General features: G+C 41.2%; 1 protein-coding gene across 1 annotated transcript in view; it reads left to right on the plus strand.

Moving 5' to 3' along the window:
* The window catches only part of LRRC1 (leucine rich repeat containing 1), a 276,773-nt gene that overhangs the window by 196,765 nt on the left and 54,990 nt on the right, over positions 1 to 25,018 (plus strand). The window contains exons 5-7 of the mRNA XM_073626677.1: positions 1,416 to 1,472; positions 7,878 to 7,941; positions 9,208 to 9,282. Of these exons, the coding sequence (XP_073482778.1) occupies positions 1,416 to 1,472; positions 7,878 to 7,941; positions 9,208 to 9,282 (196 nt within the window). The remainder of the gene's footprint in view (positions 1 to 1,415; positions 1,473 to 7,877; positions 7,942 to 9,207; positions 9,283 to 25,018) is intronic.

Consider the following 25,018-nt stretch of genomic DNA (forward strand, 5'->3'; position numbering starts at 1 on the left):
ACCCCAAACATGCAACCACTGTCATTAAGAACTATCTTCAGCGTAAAAAAGAACAAGGAGTTCTGAAACATCATCCAGTCTGTCTTGGAACTGTACGTGAAGGGACCAACGTTTTGAGACAGCTGACCTCCACAGAAGATCTGTGGTTAGTTCTCCAATAGGTTTGGAATAACCTACCTGCCGAGTTCCTTAAACTGTGTGCAAGTGTACCTAGAAGAATTGCTGCTGTTGAAGGCAAAGGGTAGTCTTCTGTTAATTTCATATCCACTTTAATTGCTAAAAATAAACACTTTTTTCTATTTATGAAAGTCTTCCTAATTTACAGAATTTTTTCACCTACCTAAAACTTTTTCACAGTTTGTGTGTGTGTGTGTGTGTGTGTGTGTGTGTGTGTGTGTGTGTGTGTACACTGCATATTTATAAATGTTAAAAAGACAAAAAAAAAAAAAAAAAAAAGACTGAAAAACAAGACACCTAAAATGGGACACTGTCCCCAACATGACACCAGGATGCAATGCTCAGAATCTCATTATAACCCATACCTTGTCAATGTTGTGAAGCAAACAGAGAAGGCAAAAAAGAGCGGAAAATAAAAAAATATAAAGTACTCCTTACCTGGTATAAAGATTGTCTACATAGAGGTGGTATCTCTCATGGAAAAGGGGTGATATAAGGTCCTACACACTTTTTTTCTGCTGCTAGCCATATAAGTTGGGAATCTAGGGGTTCCAGGTGACTGTCTTTTTCCTTTATATAAACGCGGAAGTCATTTGTGTACCCTTTCACAAAGTTTATAACTTTACCCCGTATCTGACACGTTTACTAGGAATAAATTATTTGATGCCCAGCCTGCCTGTAAAATGTGAACTCATCAATGCAGATATGTTTGTCGGGAGTATACATTTTAGAACTTTTTTGGGGAAAAATAAGTGATAAAAAGCCTAATTTAACAATAAAGCAGTGCCTTATCAGAAAAGGGGTAAAATCTTCCAGAACTGAAGTGGTTAAGGAGCCAATCACGTGTGCTGCATAACAAAGGACTTGCTGATACGACTATAGAGCAAAGTGAAAAAGAGATTAACATGTTGGTGTGCTGCTTCTCCTTTTAGTGTCCATTCACAGACTCCGGGAGGGACTAGACCTGTAAGTGAAACTGCAGCAGAGAAAGATTAGGTCTCTGACCTGCTGTGTTGGGAGCCTTTGTAAATCTCAGACGGGGCTAGAAATACAAATCCTTTGGCAGGTTAAAATGCACTTGTCTGCCTTGTGGGTGGCTTTCTCCATAATTAAGGAATTTTAATAGTATTCTGTTGTTAGGTGAAGAATTTTACATTGTACATAAACTTTTTTAATCTGTTTGACACTTTTTTGTTTGTTGTTATTACTGTAAAGCCTTTTTTTTTTTTTTTTTTCAGCCTAACAAACCTGGCTTCATTAGAGCTGAGAGAAAATTTACTGACCTATTTACCAGAGTAAGTTAATGGCTTTTATTTGCTGGGGGCTGTTTTTTCCAATTAGCGCCAATGAAAATGCGTGCACAGAATGTCGACTGTCAGCGTTTACATGTTAAAACAAATGCCTTTAAGCCATTAAAGCAATTGTAATATTTTTTTGTGCTTTGTAATGAAATCATCATAAATTAACATTATACACATTACCGATTCATATGTGAGCTGCTGTTCCAGATTGATCTAGACATCCTCCTGTCCTACATAGTTACCAACCCTGCTAGGAAGCATGTTTTCAAGTAGAGCTAAATGCTGTAACTTATTTGAAATGGGCTTGCCATTGAGAATATTTGCGAATACATTCCCAATTATAAGATGTGAATGAAAAATATAATGATATGCAGCGCTATAAATGTAGTATTGCAAATAAAAAGTACATAGTGTTTGAAATAAAGTCCTTGTTCAGGAGAAAACGCTGGAATCACCCACAGTGTAGACAGAAATACAAATTAGCTGAATACGCACTTATCCTCAACAGAACATCAACACACCAGGCCTCTTACAAAAAAGAAGACTAGACGTAATCACAGATGGTCAAACAGGCATGATGAATCCACAGAGCCACAAAACCATTAATGGAGATCACAGATGGCTGGGTCTTGTAGTTTCACCAAATAATCAGAGGTGCATGCATAAAATATAAAAGAAGGAACTCCTCATGGTGTAGTATTATAAAACCAGGGTCATATTAAATCAAAGAAATCCAGGGTACTCACATTTCATCAGATAAAAATGAGCATGTAAAAGACAGAGGTCTGTATAAGCAGCATTTGTTTCCAACCACAAAGATGGCCGCGGTCGACACGTTGCAGTGTCGTGATGTCAAAACTCCTCCCAACGCTGCGTTTCGTCCAGTCAAATGTTGTCAGGGCCCTCCTGAACAAGGACTTTATCTCAAACACTATGGACTTTTTATTTGCAATACTACATTTATAGCGCTGCATATCATTATATTTTTCATGCTTCTTATTGTCACCATACAATTAATGCAGCTGCTTTATTACCATTACTAGCGCAGTGATTAATCTTGAATTTATTGTTTGTTATAAGATGTGAATGGTTTTGGATATGAAGATGGTGTACAGCCCTGGCCAAAAGTTTTGAGAATGACACAAATTAAAATGTTCACTAAGTCTGCTACTTCAGTGGTGTTAGCTCTTTTTGTCAGATAATACTATGGTATACTAAGATATAATTACAAGTGTCAAAGGCTTTAGACAATTACCTTAGGTTTATGCAGAGTCAATATTTGCAGTGCTGACCCTTCTTTAAGATCTCTGCAATTCCACCTGGCATGCTGTCAATCAACTTCTGGGCCACATCCTTACTGATGGCAGACCATTCTTGTATAATCAATGCATGGAGTTTGTCAGAATACGTGGGGTTCTTTTTGTTCAACCGCCTCTTGAGGATTGACTACAAGTTCTCAATGGAATTAAGGTCTGCAGGATTTCCTGGCCATGGACCCAAAATGTGATGTTTGTTCCCCAAGCCACTTAGTTATCACTTTTGCCTTATGGCAAGGTGCACCATCATGCGGGAAAAGGCATTGTTCATCACCAAACTGTTCTTGGATAGCTGGGAGAAGTTTCTCTTGAAGGATGTTTTTGTACCATTCTTTATTCATAGTGTTCTTAGGCACAATTGTGAGTGACTCCAGTCCCTTGACTTAGAAGAAACCCCACACATGAATGCTCTTAGGATGCTTTACTGTTGGCATGACACAGGACTGATGGTAACGTTCACCTTTTCTCCTCTGGACAAAGTTTTTTCTGGATGTCCCAAACAATCGAAAAGGGGATTTATCAGAGAAAACGACTTTACCCCGGTCCTCAACAGTCCAATCCCTGTACCTTTTCCAGAATATCAGTCAATCCCTGATGTTTTTCCTGGAGAGAAATGACACCAGGCCATCCTCCAAAAGTCTGCGCCTAAATGTGTGTGCAGATGCACTCACACCTGCCTGTTGCCATTTCTGAGCAAACTCTGCACTGGTGGTCTTCGACCTTGCAACTGAATCAACTGTAGAAGATGGTCCTGGTGCTTGCTGGACTTTCTTGGGGGTCCTGAAGCCTTCTTTACAACAATTGAAACACTCTCCTTGAAGTTCTTGATGATCCAATATATGGTTGATTTACAGTTGTGCTCATAAGTTTACATACCCTGGCAGAATTTATGATTTCTTGGACATACAGTGGGGCAAAAAAGTATTTAGTCAGCCACCAATTGTGCAAGTTCTCCCACTTAAAAAGATGAGAGAGGCCTGTAATTGTCATCATAGGTATATCTCAACTATGAGAGACAAAATGTGGAAACAAATCCAGACAATCACATTGTCTGATTTTTGAAAGAATTTATTTGCAAATTATGGTGGAAAAGAAGTATTTGGTCAATAGCAAAAGTTCATCTCAATACTTTGTTATATATCCTTTGTTGGCAATGACAGAGGTCAAATGTTTTCCGTAAGTCTTCACAAGGTTGTCACACACTGTTGCTGGTATGTTGGCCCAATCTTTCATGCAGATCTTCTCTAGAGCAGTGATGTTTTGGGGCTGTCGCTGGGCAACACGGACTTTCAACTCCCTCCAAAGGTTTTCTATGGGGTTGAGATCTGGAGACTGGCTAGGCCACTCCAGGACCTTGAAATGCTTCTTACGAAGCCACTCCTTTGTTGCCCGGGCGGTGTGTTTGAGATCATTGTCATGTTGAAAGACCCAGCCATGTTTCATCTTCAATGCCCTTGCTGATGGGAGGAGGTTTGCACTCAAAATCTCATGATACATGGCCCCATTCATTCTTTCATGTACACGAATCAGTCGTCCTGTTCCCTTTGCAGAGAAATGACCCCAAAGCATGATGTTGCCACCCCCATGCTTCACAGTAGGTATGATTTTCTTTGGTTGCAACTCAGCATTCTCTCTCCTCCAAACACAACGAGTTGTGTTTCTACCAAACCGCTCTACTTTGGTTTCATCTGACCATATGACATTTTCCCAATCCTCTTCTGGGTCATCCAAATGCTCTCTAGCAAACCTCAGATGGGCCCGGACATGTACTGGCTTAAGCAGGGGGACATGTCTGGCACTGCAGGATCTGAGTCCCTGATGGCGTAGTGTGTTACTGATGGTAGCCTTTGTTACGTTGGTCCCAGCTCTCTGTAGGTCATTCACTATGTCCCCCCATGTGGTTCTGGGATTTTTGCTCACCGTTCTTGTGAACATTTTGACCCCACGGGGTGAGATCTTGCGTGGAGCCCCAGATCGAGGGAGATTATCAGTGGTCTTGTATGTCTTCCATTTTCTAATTATTGCTCCCACAGTTGATTTCTTCACATCAAGCTGCTTGCCTATTGCAGATTCAGTCTTCCCAGCCTGGTGCAGGTCTACAATTTTGTTTCTGGTGGCCTTCGACAACTCTTTGGTCTTCACCATAGTGGAGTGTGACTGTTTGAGGTTGTGGACAGGTGTCTTTTATACTGATAACAAGTTCAAACAGGTGCCATTAATACAGGTAATGAGTGGAGGACAGAGGAGCCTCCTATAGAAGAAGATACAGGTCTGTGAGAGCCAGAAATCTTGCTTGTTTGTAGGTGACCAAATACTTATTTTCCACCATAATTTGCAAATAAATTCTTTCAAAAATCAGACAATGTGATTGTCTGGATTCGTTTCCACATTTTGTCTCTCATAGTTGAGGTATACTTATGATGACAATTACAGGCCTCTCTCATCTTTTTAAGTGGGAGAACTTGCACAATTGGTGGCTGACTAAATACTTTTTTGCCCCACTGTATTTCAGAGAATATGAATGATAACCCAAAACGTTTCTTTCACTCATGGTTAGTGTGACAGACCTAGCCGGGAGAGAGACTTTTGGAGAGGACTGTATGCTAGCCTCTTGCCGATCGATCATGGGCCCTTGCATTTGGGGGAACGGTGCCCTTTGTGAGCTGTATGCCTGGGGACCCTGGAGGTGGTATTACTGTGGATTCGGGTCCTGGTCCCCCAAGACACACAGACTCCGGTTTGGTTTCAACAGAACCCCTCATTTTCCACTTCTTGATTAGTTTGAACACTGCTAACTGGCATTCTCAATTTCTTGGATATCTTTTTATATCCCTTTCCTGTTTTATACAGTTCAGCTACCTTTTCCCGCAGATCCTTTGACAATTCTTTTGCTTTCCCCATGATTCAGAATCCAGAAACATCAGTGCAGCACTGGATGAAACATGCAAGGGTCTGTCAGGAGTCTAGAAACTCATTGACTTTTTATACACACACACTAATTACAAGGAAACAGATCACAGGTGAGGATGGTTACCTTTTAATAGCCATTCAAACCCTTTGTGTCAACTTGTGTGCATGTTATCAGGCGAAAATCACCAGGGTATGTAAAATTTTGATCAGGGTCATTTGGGTAGTTTCTGTTGCCATTATGATTTAAAGAGTAGACAATGTTGATTGATAATAAATGGCTTCAGCCAAACACTAACCATGAGTGAAAGAAATGTTTTTGTGTTATCTTTCATATTCTCTGAAAAACGACCAAGTAATCATAAATTATGCCAGGGTGTGTAAACTTATGAGCACAACTGTAGGTGCAATCTTAGTAGGAGCAATATTCTTGGCTAACATTTTGTGCAAAGCAGTGATGACTGTACGTTTCCTTGCAGGCAACAATGGTTAACAGAGGAAGGACAATGATTTCAAGCACCACCCTCTTACAACTTCCAGTCTGTTATTCTATCTCAATTAGCATTATAGAGACATGTCAGCCCTTTTGTGGTAGGGCTAAAATGCAGTGGAAATGTTTTGTTTTTTTTGGTGGGGGGGATTAAGTTCATTTTCATGGCAAAGAGGGACTTTGCTATTCACCTGATCACTCTTCATAACATCTTCATGGAGTATATGCAAATTGCCATTATAAAAACTGAGACAGCAGACTTTGTAAAAATTGAATATTTGTGTCATTCTAAAAATGTTTTGCCAGGGCTGTAGTCAGTGGAACTAAACATGTTATGACTGGGCATGTATTGGCAAAAAAGCTGTTTTGGTATATTTAGCACAAATGTAGCCTTTCCTGCATATTCCCACTGAGGTTGTTGACTAGATGCTGTCGGTTTGAGGCCCTCCTTACAACCACGTAGTGTGCTGCAATTCACGTGTTTGTAGGTGCACTTGAAAGGCGCATTGGGACGCCATTCAAAATGAATGGCACTGCAATGCACCACCAAACACATTACCACAACACAGTAGCCAGACTAAAAACTTTGCTACAAGCATAAAGTTCAGACAGGAGCCCAGAAGTGCCTGTACATACCTGCAGCAGCCTCCATGTTTTGCGATTTTTGGCCAAAACACAGGCCGTTTTGATTCAGTTTAGGATTCATACTTACCTAGGTGGATGCAGCATCTGTCCCCCGGGACCTCTACACTGAGAGCCGAGCGATCGAACACCGCTACTCGCTTGGTTTTCAGAGCTCTGAGCAGAGAACTGTAGACTGTCAGTCACAGATCTGAGAGCCTGAGCCGGGTGTCAGTCCAGGGACCTGGCGGATCCCAATTCTATGGTCTTGATGACGTGGAGCCTGGACTAACACTCCTGTAATCCATAGGAGAAATCCAGCCAAATGTGCTTTGGCTGGACTTCTCCTTTTAAGTAGGTGGCCAGTCTTGCCTGATGAGCAGTTGGCTCTGCCTTTCAGTGAGCTTCTAAGAGCCTGAGCTACCCACTCCTGCCACTGGAGCCTGGCTCTCCAGTGAGCGATAGAGGGGCAGAGAGCCAGGTACTGACCTTTCTGCTCTCGGCTCACTAAAAACCGAGAACTGAGCCATCAGAAGTCTTTGATCGCTTAGTTCTTGGTCTTAGAGGTGGCGGGGGACAAATACAGTAGTGGATCAATGCTGTATCCATCCAGGTGAGTAGAATTTTTTATTTTTTTTCCAATTGCTGAACTTCTGTTTAAATGTTTTGGGCAGCTAAAATATATTTTATAAGGGCTTTTAAAGTATTTAGTTAACGCCCATCTTACGTTTTCAGGGCTTTTCTGTATATGTCATTAGATTATAGTGTTTAATATAACATATATGACATGAACACTATAAGAAGATGTTAAGTATTTTTAAACCGTCACACCCAGGTGTCAGTCATGTACTGTACATACACATCAGACAAATTATTCACCCTTTAGATCCTAGTTTTACAGTATGACGACTTTTTAACAGCACTTGATGTAACATGCACCCCATGGAACCTTTCACACAAGCAACATTTTGTTCCCAGATAAACACCAATTATAGTACTTTGTCCACTGAAAAATTGTCCTTTTGTTCTTCTTCGTACTGACCTACTGTTCCCTATTTTTGGCAGGTCTCTTTCCCAGCTTCATAGACTTGAAGAGCTTGATTTAGGAAACAATGAAATATATAACTTGGTAAGAGATGATATGTTTATGGCTATACCACTACAACCATTTCTGATGTATGCTTTAATGAAAATAAATCACTTTTAAATGATAGCGAGCAGTATTTACTTTGAGACATCTTTCTCATAGCTACATTTTGGTGCTGAAAGTTATGCCAAAGTTTACCTATTTACTGTTTACCAACGACACTGCCCCTTCGTGTGAGCATAGATTGTAATTACTCGTCCTTTTTCAGTTGAAAGCTACCAGTCGTATGATTTGGAAAATGCCATTAAGGCTAGCCAGACAGTGAAATTGTAACTGTACCCCATGCTTGAATTCACTGCAAATTTTTGTATAAGAAAAGGGTATTTAAAGCAAGTGAAACCCCAGTTTGTGTATGTAGATCTGCTACTTTGTGTGAAATTCAGCATTTAAAAACTGACGCTAGTGTTGTAAACAGCGAGTCTGTTTTATAGGTTTGCAGAATTCAGTACGTATACTTGTCTACTGCAATGGATAAGGAAGCTTTTGACCACGTGGAAGCTTAGAGAAAGTGGTCTGGTGTGGGTAGAGGAGGTATAGAGCACATTGAACAGATTTGTAGATTCATCCTCCGGAAACTTTATGGTTTTGCTAATTGTGTTTTTTTTCCTTTTTAAGTTGTATACCTCCTATTGTGCATGCTGATTGATAACCTAGCACTGGTTGTGTCTGCCTGTAGCACTCTCCCTGTATAGCATAGCATAATGCGTAGGGCTATATGACACTTCTCACCTGTCTCCTTGATTTGATTTTTTTTTACCAGGAGACCTTGCCCAGGATAGTTTCATCTGATAGATTTTCACTGTTGAGTTGGACTTCTAAATATATTCCTTCCCCTAGAAGATGCTGACAAACCGAAAGACATAATGTTCACGGAATTCTGATCATTTTATGCAAAATAAACCCTTTGGTCCAGTTTTGCCCAGTATACACATTTATTGCCACTTTCTATGTGACTCCACATTAGAAATTTGCGGGGCAATGATTTTTTTTTGTTTTTGGCAGTATGTAATTGAAATATCTAAATAATGGCATTAAGATTTTCGTAGCAAAAACATAAGGAAATTAGTTTGCAGGAAATAAAAAGACTGTAATGTGCTTTTTGTAATTCGAGACGTAGAGAAATTGATACCCTGAGTTATTCGGAAATGCTTGCTCTCTCTCCTATGTAAATTTTCAGTGGAATCAACTTAGATTGTATTTAGATTTTTTTTTTCAATTTCTAATGAAATATCCTGTGTTGGATTTCAGCCAGAATCTATTGGATCACTACATAAACTTAAGGACTTCTGGCTGGATGGGAACCAACTGGCAGAACTACCTCCGGTATGCATATACGTTTAAAATAAATAATCAGTGAAACAGGGTTTAATTGTAGTATCAGAAATTCCACTCTTGTTTAGAAAACTAATGGGCTTTGTCATGCTGTAGTCATCTGTGACAGTAATTTATGTAACATTCTATTAGTTGTAGTGCATCTAAGAAAATAAATGCATCCAAAATTCTACACAATAACCAATATAAGTGTTTATTATTGACATTGTGGTGATTATTATAAAAGGGTAAAGAAATAAGCAAAAAGTAAGGCTCTTCTAAGCAGGAGAAAAGGAGCTTTAAAAAACATGCCTAAGATAAAATTTTGTTGGCCGAAATATTAATTTATTCTGGTCACTGAACATAATGAACGCTCAAGTGCTAAATGTGCCCAGTGCTTGGGTGCATTTACACGTGTTTAGGAACATATTGCACAAGTGAGGTTTTTTTTTTTTTTTTTTTTTTTTTTTTTTTTTTTTTTTGCTGCCTCTAAAGTCCTGTAAACGCCTATGTGTGCATGGACACATAGGCCAAATGCCTGTAAAACTGGCATTTTTGAGTTCAAATGTGCATGAGACCCTCTCTCTTAAGGGCGGTTCACACTGGGGCGACTTGGGATCCGACTTGTACGCCCTCAAGTCGCCCCAAGTCGCCCCAGAAATAGATTCAATGGGAGTGAACGCTAGCGTCTTAATAGACAATACTGAAGTCGCTCCGACTTCAGAGCATACTCCCTGTACTACTTTGATCCGACTTGGTAGGCGACCTGTACCATAGAAATCAATGGAAGTCGCCTCCAAGTCGGATCTCTCTGTAAAGTCAAGCGACTTTGCAGGGAAAACCCCTCCCTCCCCCCCTCCCTCCCAGAGAGCTGATTGCCCTGTGATTGGCCACAGCCAAAGTCGCCGGTCATGGAGGCGACTTCAAGTCGCATTGTAATTTGCTGAAGTCGCGCTGAAGCCGCGGTACAAAGTCGCGCTGAAGTTGTGTTGCCCCTGTGTGAATCGAGCCTAATGGTCTGTCAGTATAAAAAACAAAAAATTGTCAGATGATAGTTTAGTGATAAATGTACTTGCATCATTTAATTCTCACAACCCCCTATGGCAAATCCACTGTGTCTCTTGTGCCTAAACAAGTCCACTAGTGTGTGAAGGGCGTCTCATTCTCTGTTGGTCTATTAATTTGGCAAGTCCCTGAAAGATGGAATGATCTAATGTCTGGTTAAACTGACATTACTAAAAATGAAAATCTAGGTTTTGGGATGGTTGATTCCTAAGTAAGTTAAAATGTAAAATATTAATATGCTTTAGAGGCTTAGTAGCTTAGCAAAAGCTTTTGTTCATTGAATCCTGCATCTGGGTTAATGTGTGGCAGTTTAAAGACTACTGACCCGAGGTATTGTGTTAGCATTTTAAGATTTCAGCATAGTTATTTGTTAGAGTTAACACCACTATATTAGAAGGTACTGGAGGTGGGTTAGACATATTCCATCTCCTAGGTGTAAATAGACATCTGATACCTATCATATTTGTATTCATTTACAAAGTCATTCCGTGCTGGGCCATGATATACCAGTTAAGACTGTAATGTGTAGGTATTCAAATATGGTAATGCCCTTAGAAAACTGGATCTAAGGGAGTGGCAGCCACATGGTCGTAAACAATGTGACCCCCCCCCCCCCCCCCTTCTTCAGACCTATTGATTGGACAGATCATTTCTGTCAACATCCTCCTTGAGGACCAGAAAACAGACTACATCAGCAGTCTGGAGCCCCCCTTTACCATCAAATATAAAGATCATCAGCCAAGATTTTTTTTCATGAGTCAGTGACTCATCTTATGCTCATCAACTAGACTTTGCTGAACCCATAGAAACTTGGCTATTTTTTTTTCTGTTGCATTCTCTTTTTTCTTTGTAATACCTTTGTTCTGTAAATATTCTGTCTTTTTGAGGAGGGCTACTACACTGAAAGTCTGTGACGACAGTGTATGTCTACTTTAGGACCAGGCCTTTTCTGGTGCTTTTTGTTTACATGTAAAAATCTGTATGTTGTTGCTAGAAAACTACTTATAACCCCCAAACATATTCTATATATAATATACAGTGGGGATGGAACGTATTCAGACCCCCTTTAAATTTTTCAGTCTTTGTTATATTGCAGCCATTTGCTAAAATCATTTAAGTTCATTTTTTTCCTCATTAATGTACACACAGCACCCCACATTGACAGAAAAACACAGAATTGTTGACATTTTTACAGATTTATTAGAAAAGAAAAACTGAAATATCACATGGTCCTAAGTATTCAGACCCTTTGCAATGACACTCATATATTTAACTCAGGTGCTGTCCATTTCTTCTGATCATCCTTGAGATGGTTCTACACCTTCATTTGAGTCCAGCTGTGTTTGATTATACTGATTGGTCTTGATTAGGAAAGCCACACACATGTCTATATAAGACCTTACAGCTCACAGTGCATGTCAGAGCAAATGAGAATCATGAGGTCAAAAGAACAGCCTGAAGAGCTCAGAGACAGAATTATGGCACGGCACAGATCTGGCCAAGGTTACAAAAAAATGTATGCTGCACGTAAGGTTCCTAAGAGCACAGTGTCCTCCATAATCCTTAAATGGAAGACGTTTGGGATGACAGAACCCTTCCTAGAGCTGGTTGTCTGGCCAAACTGAGCTATCGGGGGAGAAGAGCCTTGGTGAGAGAGGTAAAGAAGAACCCAAAGATCACTGTGGCTGAGCTCCAGAGATGCAGTCGGGAGATGGAAGAAAGTTGTAGAAAGTCAACCATCACTGCAGCCCTCCACCAGTCTGGGCTTTATGACAGATTGGCCCGATGGAAGCCTCTCCTCACTGCAAGACACATAAAAGCCCGCATCGAGTTTGCTAAAAAAACATCTGAAGGACTCCAAGATGGTGAGAAATAAGATTCTCTGGTCTGATGAGACCAAGATAGAACTTTTTGGCCTTAATTCTAAGCGTTATGTGTGGAGAAAACCAGGCACTGCTCATCACCTGTCCAATACAGTCCCAACAGTGAAGCATGGTGGTGGCAGCATCATGCTGTGGGGGTGTTTTTCAGCTGCAGGGACTGGACGAGTGGTTGCAATCGAGGGAAAGATGAATGCAGCCAAGTACAGGGATATCCTGGACAAAAACCTTCTCCAGAGTGCTGAGGACCTCAGACTGGGCCAAAGGCTTACCTTCTAACAAGACAATGACCCTAAGCACACAGCTAAAAGAACGAAGGTGTGGCTTCACAACAACTCTGTGACTGTTCTTGAATGGCCCAACCAGAGCCCTGACTTGAACCCAATTGAGCATCTCTGGAGAGACCTAAAAATGGCTGTCCACCAACGTTTACCATCCAACCTGACAGAACTGGCGAGGATCTGCAAGGAGGAATAGCAGAGGATCCCCAAATCCAGGTGTGAAAAACGTGTCGCATCTTTCCCAAAAAGACTCATGGCTGTATTAGATCCAAAGGGTACTTCTACTAAATACTGAGCAAAGGGTCTTAGGACCATGTGATATTTCAGTTTTTCTTTTTTAATAAATCTGCAAAAATGTCAACAATTCTGTGTTTTTCTGTCAATATGGAGTGCTGTGTGTACATTAATGAGGGAAAAAATGAACTTAAATGATTTTAGCAAATGGCTGCAATATAACAAAGAGTGAAAAATTTAAGGGGGTCTGAATACTTTCCGTCCCCACTGTATACAGTATCTCACAAACGTGAGTACACCCCTCACATTTTTGTAAATATTTTATTATATTTTTTTCATGTGACAACACTGAAGATATGACACTTTGCTACAATGTAAAGTAGTGAGTGTACAGCTTGTATAACAGTGTAAATTTGCTGTCCCCCCAAAATAACTCAACACACAGCCATTAATGTCTAAACCGCTGTTAACAAAAGTGAGTACACCCCTAACCGCCGGTTCACACGGGCAACACGACTTGCAGGCTGACTCACCGAGGCGGCGACTTGCAAAACGACTTCTGTATAGAAGTCAATGCAAGTCGCTTGAAGTCACCCCAAAAATAGTACAGAAACCTTTTTCTGAGTCGCTCTTATTAGAACGGTTCCATAGTACAGAACAGGACACGACTTGTCAGGCAGCTAAGTCGCCTGACAAGTCGCCCCTGTGTGAACCGGGGCTAAGTGAAAATGTCCAAATTACCTACCCTGTGGTCCATGCCTACAGTAGATTAAGCGTTTGTGAGGGACTGTATCAAATGCTTTCGCAAAATCCAGTTACACCACATCCACCGGCCTACCTTTGTCCAAATTGCAACTCGCTTCCTCGTAGAAGGTTAATAGGTTGGTTTGGCAAGAGCAACCTTTCGTAAAACCCATGCTGATTTCTGCTAATTTATACTGTTTTCATCAGCACATTATTGGATATAGTCCCTTTTCCCCTTAAATAGTTTGACAGGCCTATAGTTCCCAGGAATAGATCTCTTTTGAATATTGATACCACGCGAACTTTCTGCCAATCAACTGGTACCAATCCTGTCAGTAAACTGTCCATGAAGATTAGGAATAGCGGTCTGGCTATAATCTGACGGAGTTCTTTAACAACTTCCTGCCCGGACTATAGCAGAATGACGGCCGGGAAGTGGTTCAGTTATCCTGACTGGACGTCATATGACGTCCAGCAGGATAAGCCGCGATTGCGCAGTGGCATTCGGTGGTGTGAAACACTGCATCTCCAATTGTGGTAAAGAGCCACTGACAGAGGTTCTTTGCCATGTGATCAGCTGTGACCAATCAATCAATCTGCTGTGACCAATCAGTAATCCGCTTTCCTCGGTTCGCGCTGACAGAAAGAGCCGATCGGTGGCCCTCCTGTCAGAGGTGGGGTGTGCACTGATAATCAGCACATTGACTATCAGTGCAGCGCCCATCAGAGGTGCCCACCCAAATCTCAATAAGCGCCCATCAAAGTGCCAATCAGTGCCCATCAGTAATGCCTGTCAGTATCTCCTCATCAGTGCTGCCCATTGGTGCCCTTCAGTGCAGCCTATTGGTGCCCATCAGTGCCACCTATTGGTGCCCATCAGAGCTGCATATCAGTGCCGCCTATCAATGCCCATCAATTCTAAATATTAGTGCTTCCTCATCAGTGCCGCCTCATCAGTTTTCATTAGTGCAGCCTCATCAGTGAAGGAGAAAACAAAATTTTATAACAAACTTTTTTTGTTTAGAAAAAAATAAAAAACCCAGAGGTGAGCAAATACCACCAAAAGAAAGCTCTATTTATGGGAAGAAAATGATAACATTTTAGTTTGGGTACAGGGTTGTATGACTGCCCAATTGTCATTCAAAGTGTGACAGCGCTGAAAGTTGTTCTGGGAAGGAAGGGGGGAAAGTGCCCAGTATTAAAGTGGTTAAGGAGTCTCTGGGGTAAGCCATCTGGTCCTGGTGATTTATTTATGTTAAGCTTATCTAATCCTTTCTGGATTCCAGCCTCTGTTAGCCACAAGGGTAGATCGTGTGACGTGTTGCTAAGAATACTGTCGTGGTCAGTATACCCCTCCTTTTCCTGTGTAAAGACTGAGGAGAAGAAAGCATTTAGCACAGCTGCCTTCTATAATGTGTGTTCCGTCCCCGCCTTTTTACTATTAATATATTTAAAAAACTTCTTGTGATTTTTTTTTTTTTTTTATACTCTTCTCCGCTATGTGTCTATCAGTCTTCTTTTTTTTTTTTTTGCCGGCCTCATAGCATTCTTACACCTCTCATTGCATGTGTTGTTTGCTGACACTGACCCCTCTGCTTTGTACTTTTTAAAGGCCATTTTTTTTTTTTTTTTTTGTCCTTTAATATGACATTTACTTTTTGGTTCAGCCACCCAGGTTTAATCTTTGTTCTTCCATATTTATTACCCCTTGGAATGCACTACACATTTATTTAATATATTCCTAAAGCATTCCCATTTTTCCTCTGTGTTCAATGTTTCAAGGATGTGGTCCCACTTAATATCCTGCAGCATTGAGTTTAGAAAAGTTTGCTCATTTAAAATTTAGTGTTCTAGTACTCCCCTCGTGCCTCCCTTTCCTATGATTTATGCGGCATGTAAAATTCTTGTGGTCGCTAGTTCCCAAGTTGTCCCATATTTCCACATATGCAATTAGATCTGTACCATTTGTAATTAAAATTATCTAGCTATGCGTTACTCTTAGTCCACCAATTGGGACATGAAGCTGTCCTGTAGAACATTTAAGACATTTTTATCACAGGTTGTTATCACAGGGAATATAAATATCCCTTGTCATGGCAATAGACAATGACAGGTACTCTTGATGGAGAGATCTGGAGTCTATCGGATGTCTCCTCTGCCCTTAAAAGCATTTGATCACACCAAGATCGGTGTGATCAAATGCTTTCCCTATTTAAAAATGGCTCTGTTTGCATCCGTGGAAACCGAAAGTGATGAATGCTCATCGCTTTCGGTTACCTATACCCTAGAGGTTACAAGAGCCGTTCCAGTCTCTGATTACCTTTTATGGTCAGCCAGCCAAAGCACTGGCTGGTCGCTCAGGTCTCCGGGTGGCACGGGAGAGCATGAGAAAGGCGTTGGGAGCGAGAGAGGGGTGGGTGTCAAAAGCTTTTAAAAGCAATCCAGTGGCTGATTAGCTGCTAGGATTGCTTTTACAAGAAAGCCAACTATAGGCTGTAAAAAAAAAAAAAAAAAACTCCAAGTCCAGCAACGTACTGGTGGGTTGCTGGAGCTGAAGTGGATATTGCAGACATTTTATGAATAGTCATGATTGTTATTGCAAATGATTGCTAGGTCAATAAGCTATCTGATTTGGTTTAACTACGTGGTTAAATCGGTTGTAAACCGCTGGACATTTCTTTTTTTTTTTTTGCATACTAGCCCATTATGTTAACTTTACCTTAAAACGAAGCTCTGTCAGCGCTGCTCTCATCTTCACTCGTCTTTGTTCCGGACTCCAGCTCTGTGACTGGCCGGAGCCGTGATGACGTCACTTCTGCACATGCGACTGGAAGCCGCCTTTCACGGTGCAGGGCTCTGTGTACCGCCACGAGTGGCCATTGCTTCAGAGCGCATACGCCAGTGATGTCACTGGCTGCATGTACACTAATTATCTCCTAAGCAGTGCATGTTTAGGAGATATTTACACTACCTATAGGTAAGCCTAATTATAGGCTTGCCTAAAGGTAAAAGCAAGGGATGGACGTTTATTTCCACTTTAACTAAACCTAGTGACGATAGCTTTCCATCTGCTGGCAGTTAGATTGTGGTCAGGTGAGCTGGAATATCTTTGTGCAGAATGAGGTGTCATTGTCGTTTATTGGTGATAGTGCAGTGTGAGTGTGACCAACCATTTGTCACAAAGTGGTGAAGATGGCTGGGGTCTAAGTAGGAATAGATCACTTATTGTTTGGTGTCCTATGTGTGTGCGCTGCTGTGATGTGTAAAATTATTCCGTTTTTGTTACATTTTTGAATGAGGTGCATCAAGATAGTGCAGAATTTTAAAGAGAGCCCTGACTGAAAAAAGGTGGAGAAACACTGGTAATTGTTCATTTTAATTCCCTAAAAAAACATTTTTTTTTTTTGTCTTGAACACCGGAAAATTAGCATTGCACTTCCTCTGCTAATCACGTGGATGCCTAGGCTTTGGATCAAAGGATGACATCTAGGACAGGGCTCAAAATTTCAAGTCCTGAGCTACTAGCCAGACCTTAAGAGTCACTTGCCACCAGTTTCCCCAACCTGCCCCACCCCTAATTCCACCACTACAACACACCCTCGTAAATGATCTCATGAAATGATACTGTTAAAAGTTATTTGCAGAATTAAGCTACAAAAATCAATTTTAACAATATTAACATAAAGCATCAGACTACAGAGTTCCCCTTTACATCACAGTGCACAAAGTTGTCCCTTACATCAGAGTCTGCAGCGTTCCCCCCAACATTATGGTCTGCAGCGTTTCTCTTTACAGAGTTTCCACTTACATCAGAGTTCCCCTTTATGTCAGGGTCTGCAGAGTTCCCCCTTATGCCCGAATCCTTTCCAGTCCTTGTGTGTTTGCAAATGTGCCAACTGGCTCTTCCACCAGCACATCTACCTGGCACCAGAGGGGCAGGAGACTCCAGAGCGGGCCTGAAGATCCACTCTAAAAGAGATTGTACAGTGTATGGCCATCTTACAGGAGATTGTACATTGTATGGTCATCTGCAATCAGACTGGACAGTGTACGACCATCTGCTCTCTCTCCTCCTGTCAGCATGCAGCCTGGCATTGCTCTGCAGATGTGAAACTATAAGTCCCAGCACTCTACAGGCAGGTAGGGGGTAGAAGCATAGCTCCTGTACATTCTGGACATTATTAGTAGTGAGCTACAATTCCCACCATACCTTGGTACTGCTCCGCATGCATGGCCATCTGGGACTTGCATTCCTCTCTCTCCCCAGCTGGTCTTACCCTCTGGTGGGGAGGATAGCTGTACCACCTCCGCCCGGTCTCTGCTCCCCGCCTCTCCTGTACTCTGCCTCCGGGCACACCATCCAGGGCTCTGAGGCGTCAGCTGGCACTAATACGATACACCCACACTCGGGCAGCCCTGTCTCCGGGCCGGCCCAGCTACCCCTATAATTTATAAAAGGCGCCGCCGCTCTGATATCACCAACTATACGCCCGGCTGTCCGCCCCCTGTCTGAGCCTGGGCTGGCCTCAGCACTGCGCTTGCACAGTTCTAAAGCCTGCCCGTGGCCATATATTTTACAGGCAGCAGCCGTCTATAACGGCAGTTAGCAACCCTGCTCCACGCTTGCCCCCAATTATTTCAACTCGCCAAAAGCGAGCAGGCGAGTTGAAATTTTGAGGGCTGATCTAGGAGACACTGACTTTTTTTCCCTGCTAGTTCCTTGGAATTTGGGGTTAGGTTTGGGAATTTTATTAGTGTGCTTTTCTCCTTGCAAGGATTTGTCCTTCTGCTTCATCCATTGTATGTTTCTGTGCTTTCTCTTCCTATTATGCTGCATTTTAAATATCCCCCAACAAATCAGATTACTAGTCATAAGAGGGGCAACTTTAACATGAGGAAGCAAAGCCATGCTCTTCTACCAAGATGGCTGTCTTCACAAGTTGACCCTATGTGGAACCAAGTCAGTAATGGGAGCAAAAGTGGTTGCAGGGAGCCCGCAGAGAATACTAGTTTTGTTTTGTTTTTTGTTTTGTTTTTTTTGCCCTCTGCTTTTTGGGGCACAATTTTTACAGTTCAGGTCCTCCTTTAACTTCCTTTTATTTGTCTTTTTTTTTTTTTTTTTTGTTTTCTTGCCTGGTGCTGTAAAAAAAAATGTTGAGTAACAATGCATGTAAAAAGGAATCAACAGTGCAACATGTTTGAAAAACAACATCATTTGTTTTTCTCCACTAGGCAAGGGGAATTCCTCAGCTCTACTGCCCTTAAATTGTTAAAACCAGTTTTAAATAGATCCCTGGGATGTAATATTTTTAGATGTGAGATGTTTGCCGATTCCCTGTGAGATATCACTGACATGGTTGTGTATTGATTTTTGGAGAATTGTAGGATTAAGCTCTGATTTTATACTTCCTACGTGAAGGTAACCAATACCTGAGCAATATCAGTGATTGCCTAGACTCTAGGGAGTCAAAGGGCTTGATAGCTGAAAATGATTTGCAGCTGTGTGTGACCCTGAGTTTTGAGCACTGCCTGTGTTCTGTCGATTTGTGCCCCCGTAGAAAAGTGCATGCGCAGAATGGTACGGCACTACAGCTGATTTCCCGATAAGCTGGCTTGATGTCACCATAGCACATGTGCACATCGTAGGAAGCATTTTTCGATGGGAGATACCATTTGACAGGCACGGTTGAATGTTATGCAAACAGCGGAGAGACACGGAATTTGTCATATTGTGCCTCGCTGTTGTGGGGTGGGTTTACAGTGTGCTCAAGATCCGGTTTTGTTTTGTGTTGCAGGGTGGGTTTGGTGTGTTGAACGGCGGGTTTTGGTTATGTGTGAGGGCAGGCTAAAACACAGACAAAACCCGCCCTTCAACACACCCACAACCCGCTCAATCTGACAACTACGGTGTGCCTCCGCTCCTTGCATAGCTTTTAATTGTGGCCGTAAAATGGTATCTCCTGTTGAAAAAAGCCTCCTATGATGTGCACATGCGCTATGGGGACGTCACTCCAGCTGATCGGGAAATCAGCTGAAGTGCCCTCCCATTCTGCGCATGCGCGGGTACAAATCGATAGAACACCGGCAACCTGGGTTGAATGGGAGTCGTCCTCCCAGCGATCGCAGATAGGAAGAGAAAGGAGAGCCGCCCGAATAACGGCTTTTATTTCACATTGCTGTGTTCCCCACTGCTCGCTGTCGCATACAGCCCCTCCTGCAGCCCCTCCTCCTGGTCCCGGGACTTTGATAGACAGATCACCCGTCAAATCCTGGGATGGGCAATCTGTCAATCAAAGTTCCCCGGCCAGGGGGCGGGGCTGTATGTGACGTTGAGCAGCGGGAACACAGTAATTGAAATGAAAGCTATTATCGCTGTGTTCCCTGTGCTCTGATCATCCGGGTGGCTCTCCTGTTCCTCTCCTCCTCTGCACAGGTAGGCTGCATGGGTGGGCACAGGCTGTATTGGTGGGCACAGGCAGGGCTGCATTGGTGGGCACGGATAAAGTTGTTTTTATGCAGAATTAAGTGTCATTTCATGAGATAATTTATGAGGGCGTGTTTAGGGACGAGGCAGAGACGGGGTTGGATTGGGCAACTGGTGGCGCGCAGGGTGGATTTGATTTAAATCAAGTCGATTTAAATCACTAGTAAAACGGCTTGATTTAAATCAACTCGATTTAAATCATCATTTTTAAAGAGCAACTGTCATTTCTGTCCTGCAGTGGCTCCTCCTCTGACCTGCTGTTGACTCACCGACAGTCCCATTCAATTTAATGGGATGGCTGGTGATGCGGTAGTGACACAACAAGGTGAGGGATGTGGAGGCAGCAAGTGAGTGGATGCCCGCTAACAGGCGCTGCCTTGATGGATTTGAAATGACAGGTGCTCTTTAAATGTAAGCACTTATTCTTGCTGGTAGTTAGAATCTTTAATATTTAGAAACAAAATTAAGGTTTCCTATTTAGAATAATAAGCTGTCAGTTTAGTAAAACAGTGATATCAGAACCGATTCATACAGTTTGTAGTGTATATAGATTTGCAAAACCATGAGGTAAAGAAATATTCCTGAAGGTTTATCTCATGGTTAATGTGAAATTGTGTGAATGCATCAATGCAGTGCATGTTATCTCAGCTTGCAGAGCTTGGATTCATTGAATGAGTTTACCACAAATGTAAATATCGCAGACTATACAGCCTCATGCTACATAACTAAGCTCATTTCATGCTGAATAAACTAAATTATTAGGGTATCTTAAATAGAAAACTAGCTTTAGATTTTTTTTTTTTACTCCAAAAGCATTTTATAAAAATCAAAAAAATTGATTTAAATCAAAAAAATCAATAATAAAAAAAAAAAAATCATTGATTTATATCCACCCTGGTGGCGAGTAACCCTTGAGGCCTGGCTATTAGCTCAGTACTTGAAATTTTGAGCCCTGCTGTACTGTATGTAAGCTGATTCTATGTAGGGGTAAGGGAAAACAAAACATGTTTTATTATGGCCCCTCTTAAATAGGCAGTTTCTTAGTTTTAGATAGTGGGAAACCATTAGATCCTTTGTCATGTTTTTACTGCTGTCTGGGGCTCTCCTATGTAGTTCCCAATGGAATACAAGTGCAGTGATCACCGCACTCATAGACCAAGTGTCCTGCATGTTTCTAGATTTTTTGGTTAGATTAGTCAGTTTTTCTTAATTTTAAGTTTATAAGGAGGTTATTGAATTTTTGTTGGATGTATTTCTGTTCTGCAGAAAGAGAAATGTACATAGTAGGCATATGTAGCTGACATGTGATACTGTTCCATATATCCCTAGCTGTGTTATTAGTGGATAAAATATAATTAATTGCAATCGCTTTGTGGGATTTTCACTTTGACATTAGGGGTATATTTCTGGTAATCAAGGTCAAAATAGAAATAAGCATATTTGACAACAAAACCTGAAAAATTCCAACAGGGTGAACACTTTTAATAGGCGTTCTGACATTTTAGACCGATAACATAACCTTTGTAAAGGAGAGTGCTTGTTAGTAAGATGATGATGATAAAGGGCACTGCGAGTCCACATACACATTTTGCTGTTATTTTAAATAATTTGTATTGTGTTTACTTGGCGTACAGAATGTATGTCTACAATACAAAACATACTGTAATATCTAAGTAACACTGGCCCACAAGGCACCAGAAGTGTCTGCAAATACTTTTATTTCTTTAAAAATGACTTGAATCTAGGCGCACAGATCCTGCAATTGTGTACTCTAGCTAAAATTTGTAGCCATTGGGGTTGATTTACTAAAACTGGAGAGTGCAGCTCTGCATTGAAATCAATCAGCTTCCAGGTTTTATTGTCAAAGCTTAATTAGACAAGCTGAAGTTGGAAGCCGATTGGCTACCATGCACAACTGCACCAGATTTTGCACTCTCCAGCTTTAGTAAATCAACCCCATAGTCTTGTTTGTTTGCTGCAGTGTCCTCTTTGCCCTGTAGGGTGTCAGAAAAGCGGTCCAGAACTCCATTTTGTCACTGGAGATGTCAGCTGCAGGGAATATGTGCATGGGTTCAGGGGGCTTCCCATGCACATATTGTACAGTATAAGCAAAAGATTAAAGGTGCACACAGACACACTGTGGTGACCCTTTTTGTGGGAACAATGGATGCATTTTTGGTGCAACAGGTTTACTTTAATGGCCAATCGTAGTAAATGCCCTTTACATCTTCCTGCTTAGCCTTTGCCAAGTAAATATATGTATTCCAGAGATGTAAATTCTTTACATATTTACTTTGCGAAAACATATTAAAGAAAAAAAGCTTTTCATGCCAAGATACTAGACCAATTCTATTCACAGGGTCTGGGGTAGTTATTTGTATAATGGCGAACAGATTGAAAGGCAGATGTCACCGTCAAAAAAAGTGCATTTAAAAAACAAATTCTTGGGAGCCGTAAAGTATTGCACCCACAATCAGCAGATTACTAGTGCAATCTCAGGCTCTTGCAGACGTATACCTCCGATCTGGGCATGCAGTTACTGAAGTCCAGGAAGCTCGATGGACTATGGCAGTACTCACCAGCACCCTTGCAGCTCATTGAGCACTAAAAGCTGTCAGCCGCATTGGCTGACAGTAGTTGTAGTTCAATCATTCACAGAACTCTGTGAATGAATGATGCATCAGTGTGGGTGGAGAGAGGTTCCCCCACTCACTGTCACAGGGAAGTGGTGGAAGCTTAACATGTTACACCCTAAATACAGATGTAAAATGTTGAGAAAAGGTGAACTAATCTGTTAAAACTGGTCTGAGCATTATTTCTCAATATATCCATAGATCTTATGGCATGTTGCAGCTAGCAAGCTAGCAAATATTTTTAGCAGATTGCCTTAAAGTGCATGTCAGGGTAAAATAAAAAATAAACACATACGCAGTAAATCTCTGGAATACATGGGATTGTCAGCCCGGCCCAGCTTTTGGCTGAATTACTGAATACTTCCTCTTCTCATCACAACAAAGAGCGTAATTGTTCTGTAGTAGATAAGTACTATGCATGGGACACAGTGTGGTTCTGAATTTCTGACATCAACAGGTATGCTTTTCGGGTAGCAATTGCAGCATTGGGAACATGTTACATGTTCCACCCTAAAAACAGGTGGAATATGTAACATGTTCCCAAAGGTGAACTTATCCTTTAAGGTGGTGTCAATTCTCAGAAAATTTGTGTTGAAGGCAATGGTAGTGTCGAAAATACAGTTGAAATATGGCAAAATTGAATTAACATATATGTGAACCCTTATCTTGTAAAACAACCCATTCAGTTTAAAATAGGGATGGTCATAGTCTTGACTAGGGATGCACTGATACCATTTTTTTTACGAGTACCAATACTTTTTTTTTTTTTTTTTGTACTCACTGATACCATTTACCGATACCTACCGCAACTGTTTTGTTTTCACTTCAGCTGTCAATGGTACAAAGCATTGAAAAGTTATTTACTAATTTAATAGGTTTTTTAAGGTTTTTTAATTTTGTGCTTTTTCAGTATGAAATGTGTAAATATATGTTAATATATATGTGTAAAAATATTCACTAATGTGTAAATATATGTTAATATATATGTGTAAAAATATTCACTAACAAAGCAAACAAAAAAAAAGTTTTAATCGTTTTATTTTCCTGGTTTTTTTTTGTTTTATTTGCTTTTTTTAGTTTTTTTTTTCACGTCTATTTTATAATTAAATGGAGGAGAATAGGGAGTTAATTAAGGCTGATTAGATTAAATTAAGGGTTTATAAGGGGTTAAACAGAGGAACGTTTGTTCATCCCTTTGATCTGCATATGAAGAAACAGAAAGATTCAAAAAGAAACAATGTTTCTTTTTATTTTAGTGTTTCAGCGGCTGAGCAATGTTGTTAATAAACATTGCTGGCTGCTTTTTTTTTTTTTTTTTTTTGACAGCTTCAATTACCGGACTTCTTTAAGGCCTCATGTACACTGAGGCTGTTAAACGGACGTTCAGAGGCAGTTGGACGTTTTTTTTTTTCAACTGCCCCAGAACTCATTCAATGTTATCTTATGTGACCATGTACACAGTCTCATTTACAGTCGTTTTTAGGCATTTGCGTTTAAAAGCCTTTCTTTGATGGCAAAAAAATGAGTTCAGACGCCAAAGATTTCCACGTTTCAGATGCCAAACGCGGTACTAGTGTTTAGCCGCATTTTCATTTATAAGCGTTTTTAAAGGTGCCCTTTTTTTTTTTTTACATTAAAAATCTCAAAAATTATGGCAAATGATGAAAAAATATTAAAAAAATATTTTAAAAACTTGTAATTGCTTGCAATGATTCATAGACTGTTCATATACCCTAATGAGCCCTTGATCCAATCCAATACACCACTAGCATTGCTGTTATCCGAAGTAGAATTGGAATTTGACCCATATGTTAGATTTGAACAAGCAACTTGTGGCAGGTGACGTGGCAAGTGACAATCAGCAGCATGTGGCACGTGATGTGGCAAATGACGATCCACAACTTGTGGCAGGTGACGTGGAAAGTGGACAGTCCGCAACTTGTGGCAGGTGACGTGGAAAGTGGACAATCCACAACTTGTGGCAGGTGACGTGGAAAGTGGACAGTCCGCAACTTGTGGCAGGTGACGTGGAAAGTGGACAATCCACAACTTGTGGCAGGTGACGTGGAAAGTGGACAATCCACAACTTGTGGCAAATGACAATCTGCAACTTGTGGCAGGTGACGTGGCAAGTGGACAGTCAAAAACTTGTGGCAGGTGACGTGGCAAATGGACAATCCACAACTTGTGGCAAGTGGACAATCCACAACTTGTGGTAGGTGACGTGACAAGTGGACAATCCGCAACTTGTGGCAAGTGACAATCTGTAACTTGTGGCAGGCGATGTGGCAAGTGACACGCTAAGTACAAGTGCACTGCTGCTCTCTCAGCTGCTGCTACTCACTCTGATCTCACAGAATGTCTGAAATAGTTAAATAATACTTTTTTTGAGCTTGGGGAGGGTCTAAGGTTATGTTATCTTAACTA

The sequence above is a fragment of the Aquarana catesbeiana genome, linkage group LG04 (assembly GCF_042186555.1).
Source record: "Aquarana catesbeiana isolate 2022-GZ linkage group LG04, ASM4218655v1, whole genome shotgun sequence".
Lineage (NCBI taxonomy): Eukaryota > Metazoa > Chordata > Amphibia > Anura > Ranidae > Aquarana > Aquarana catesbeiana.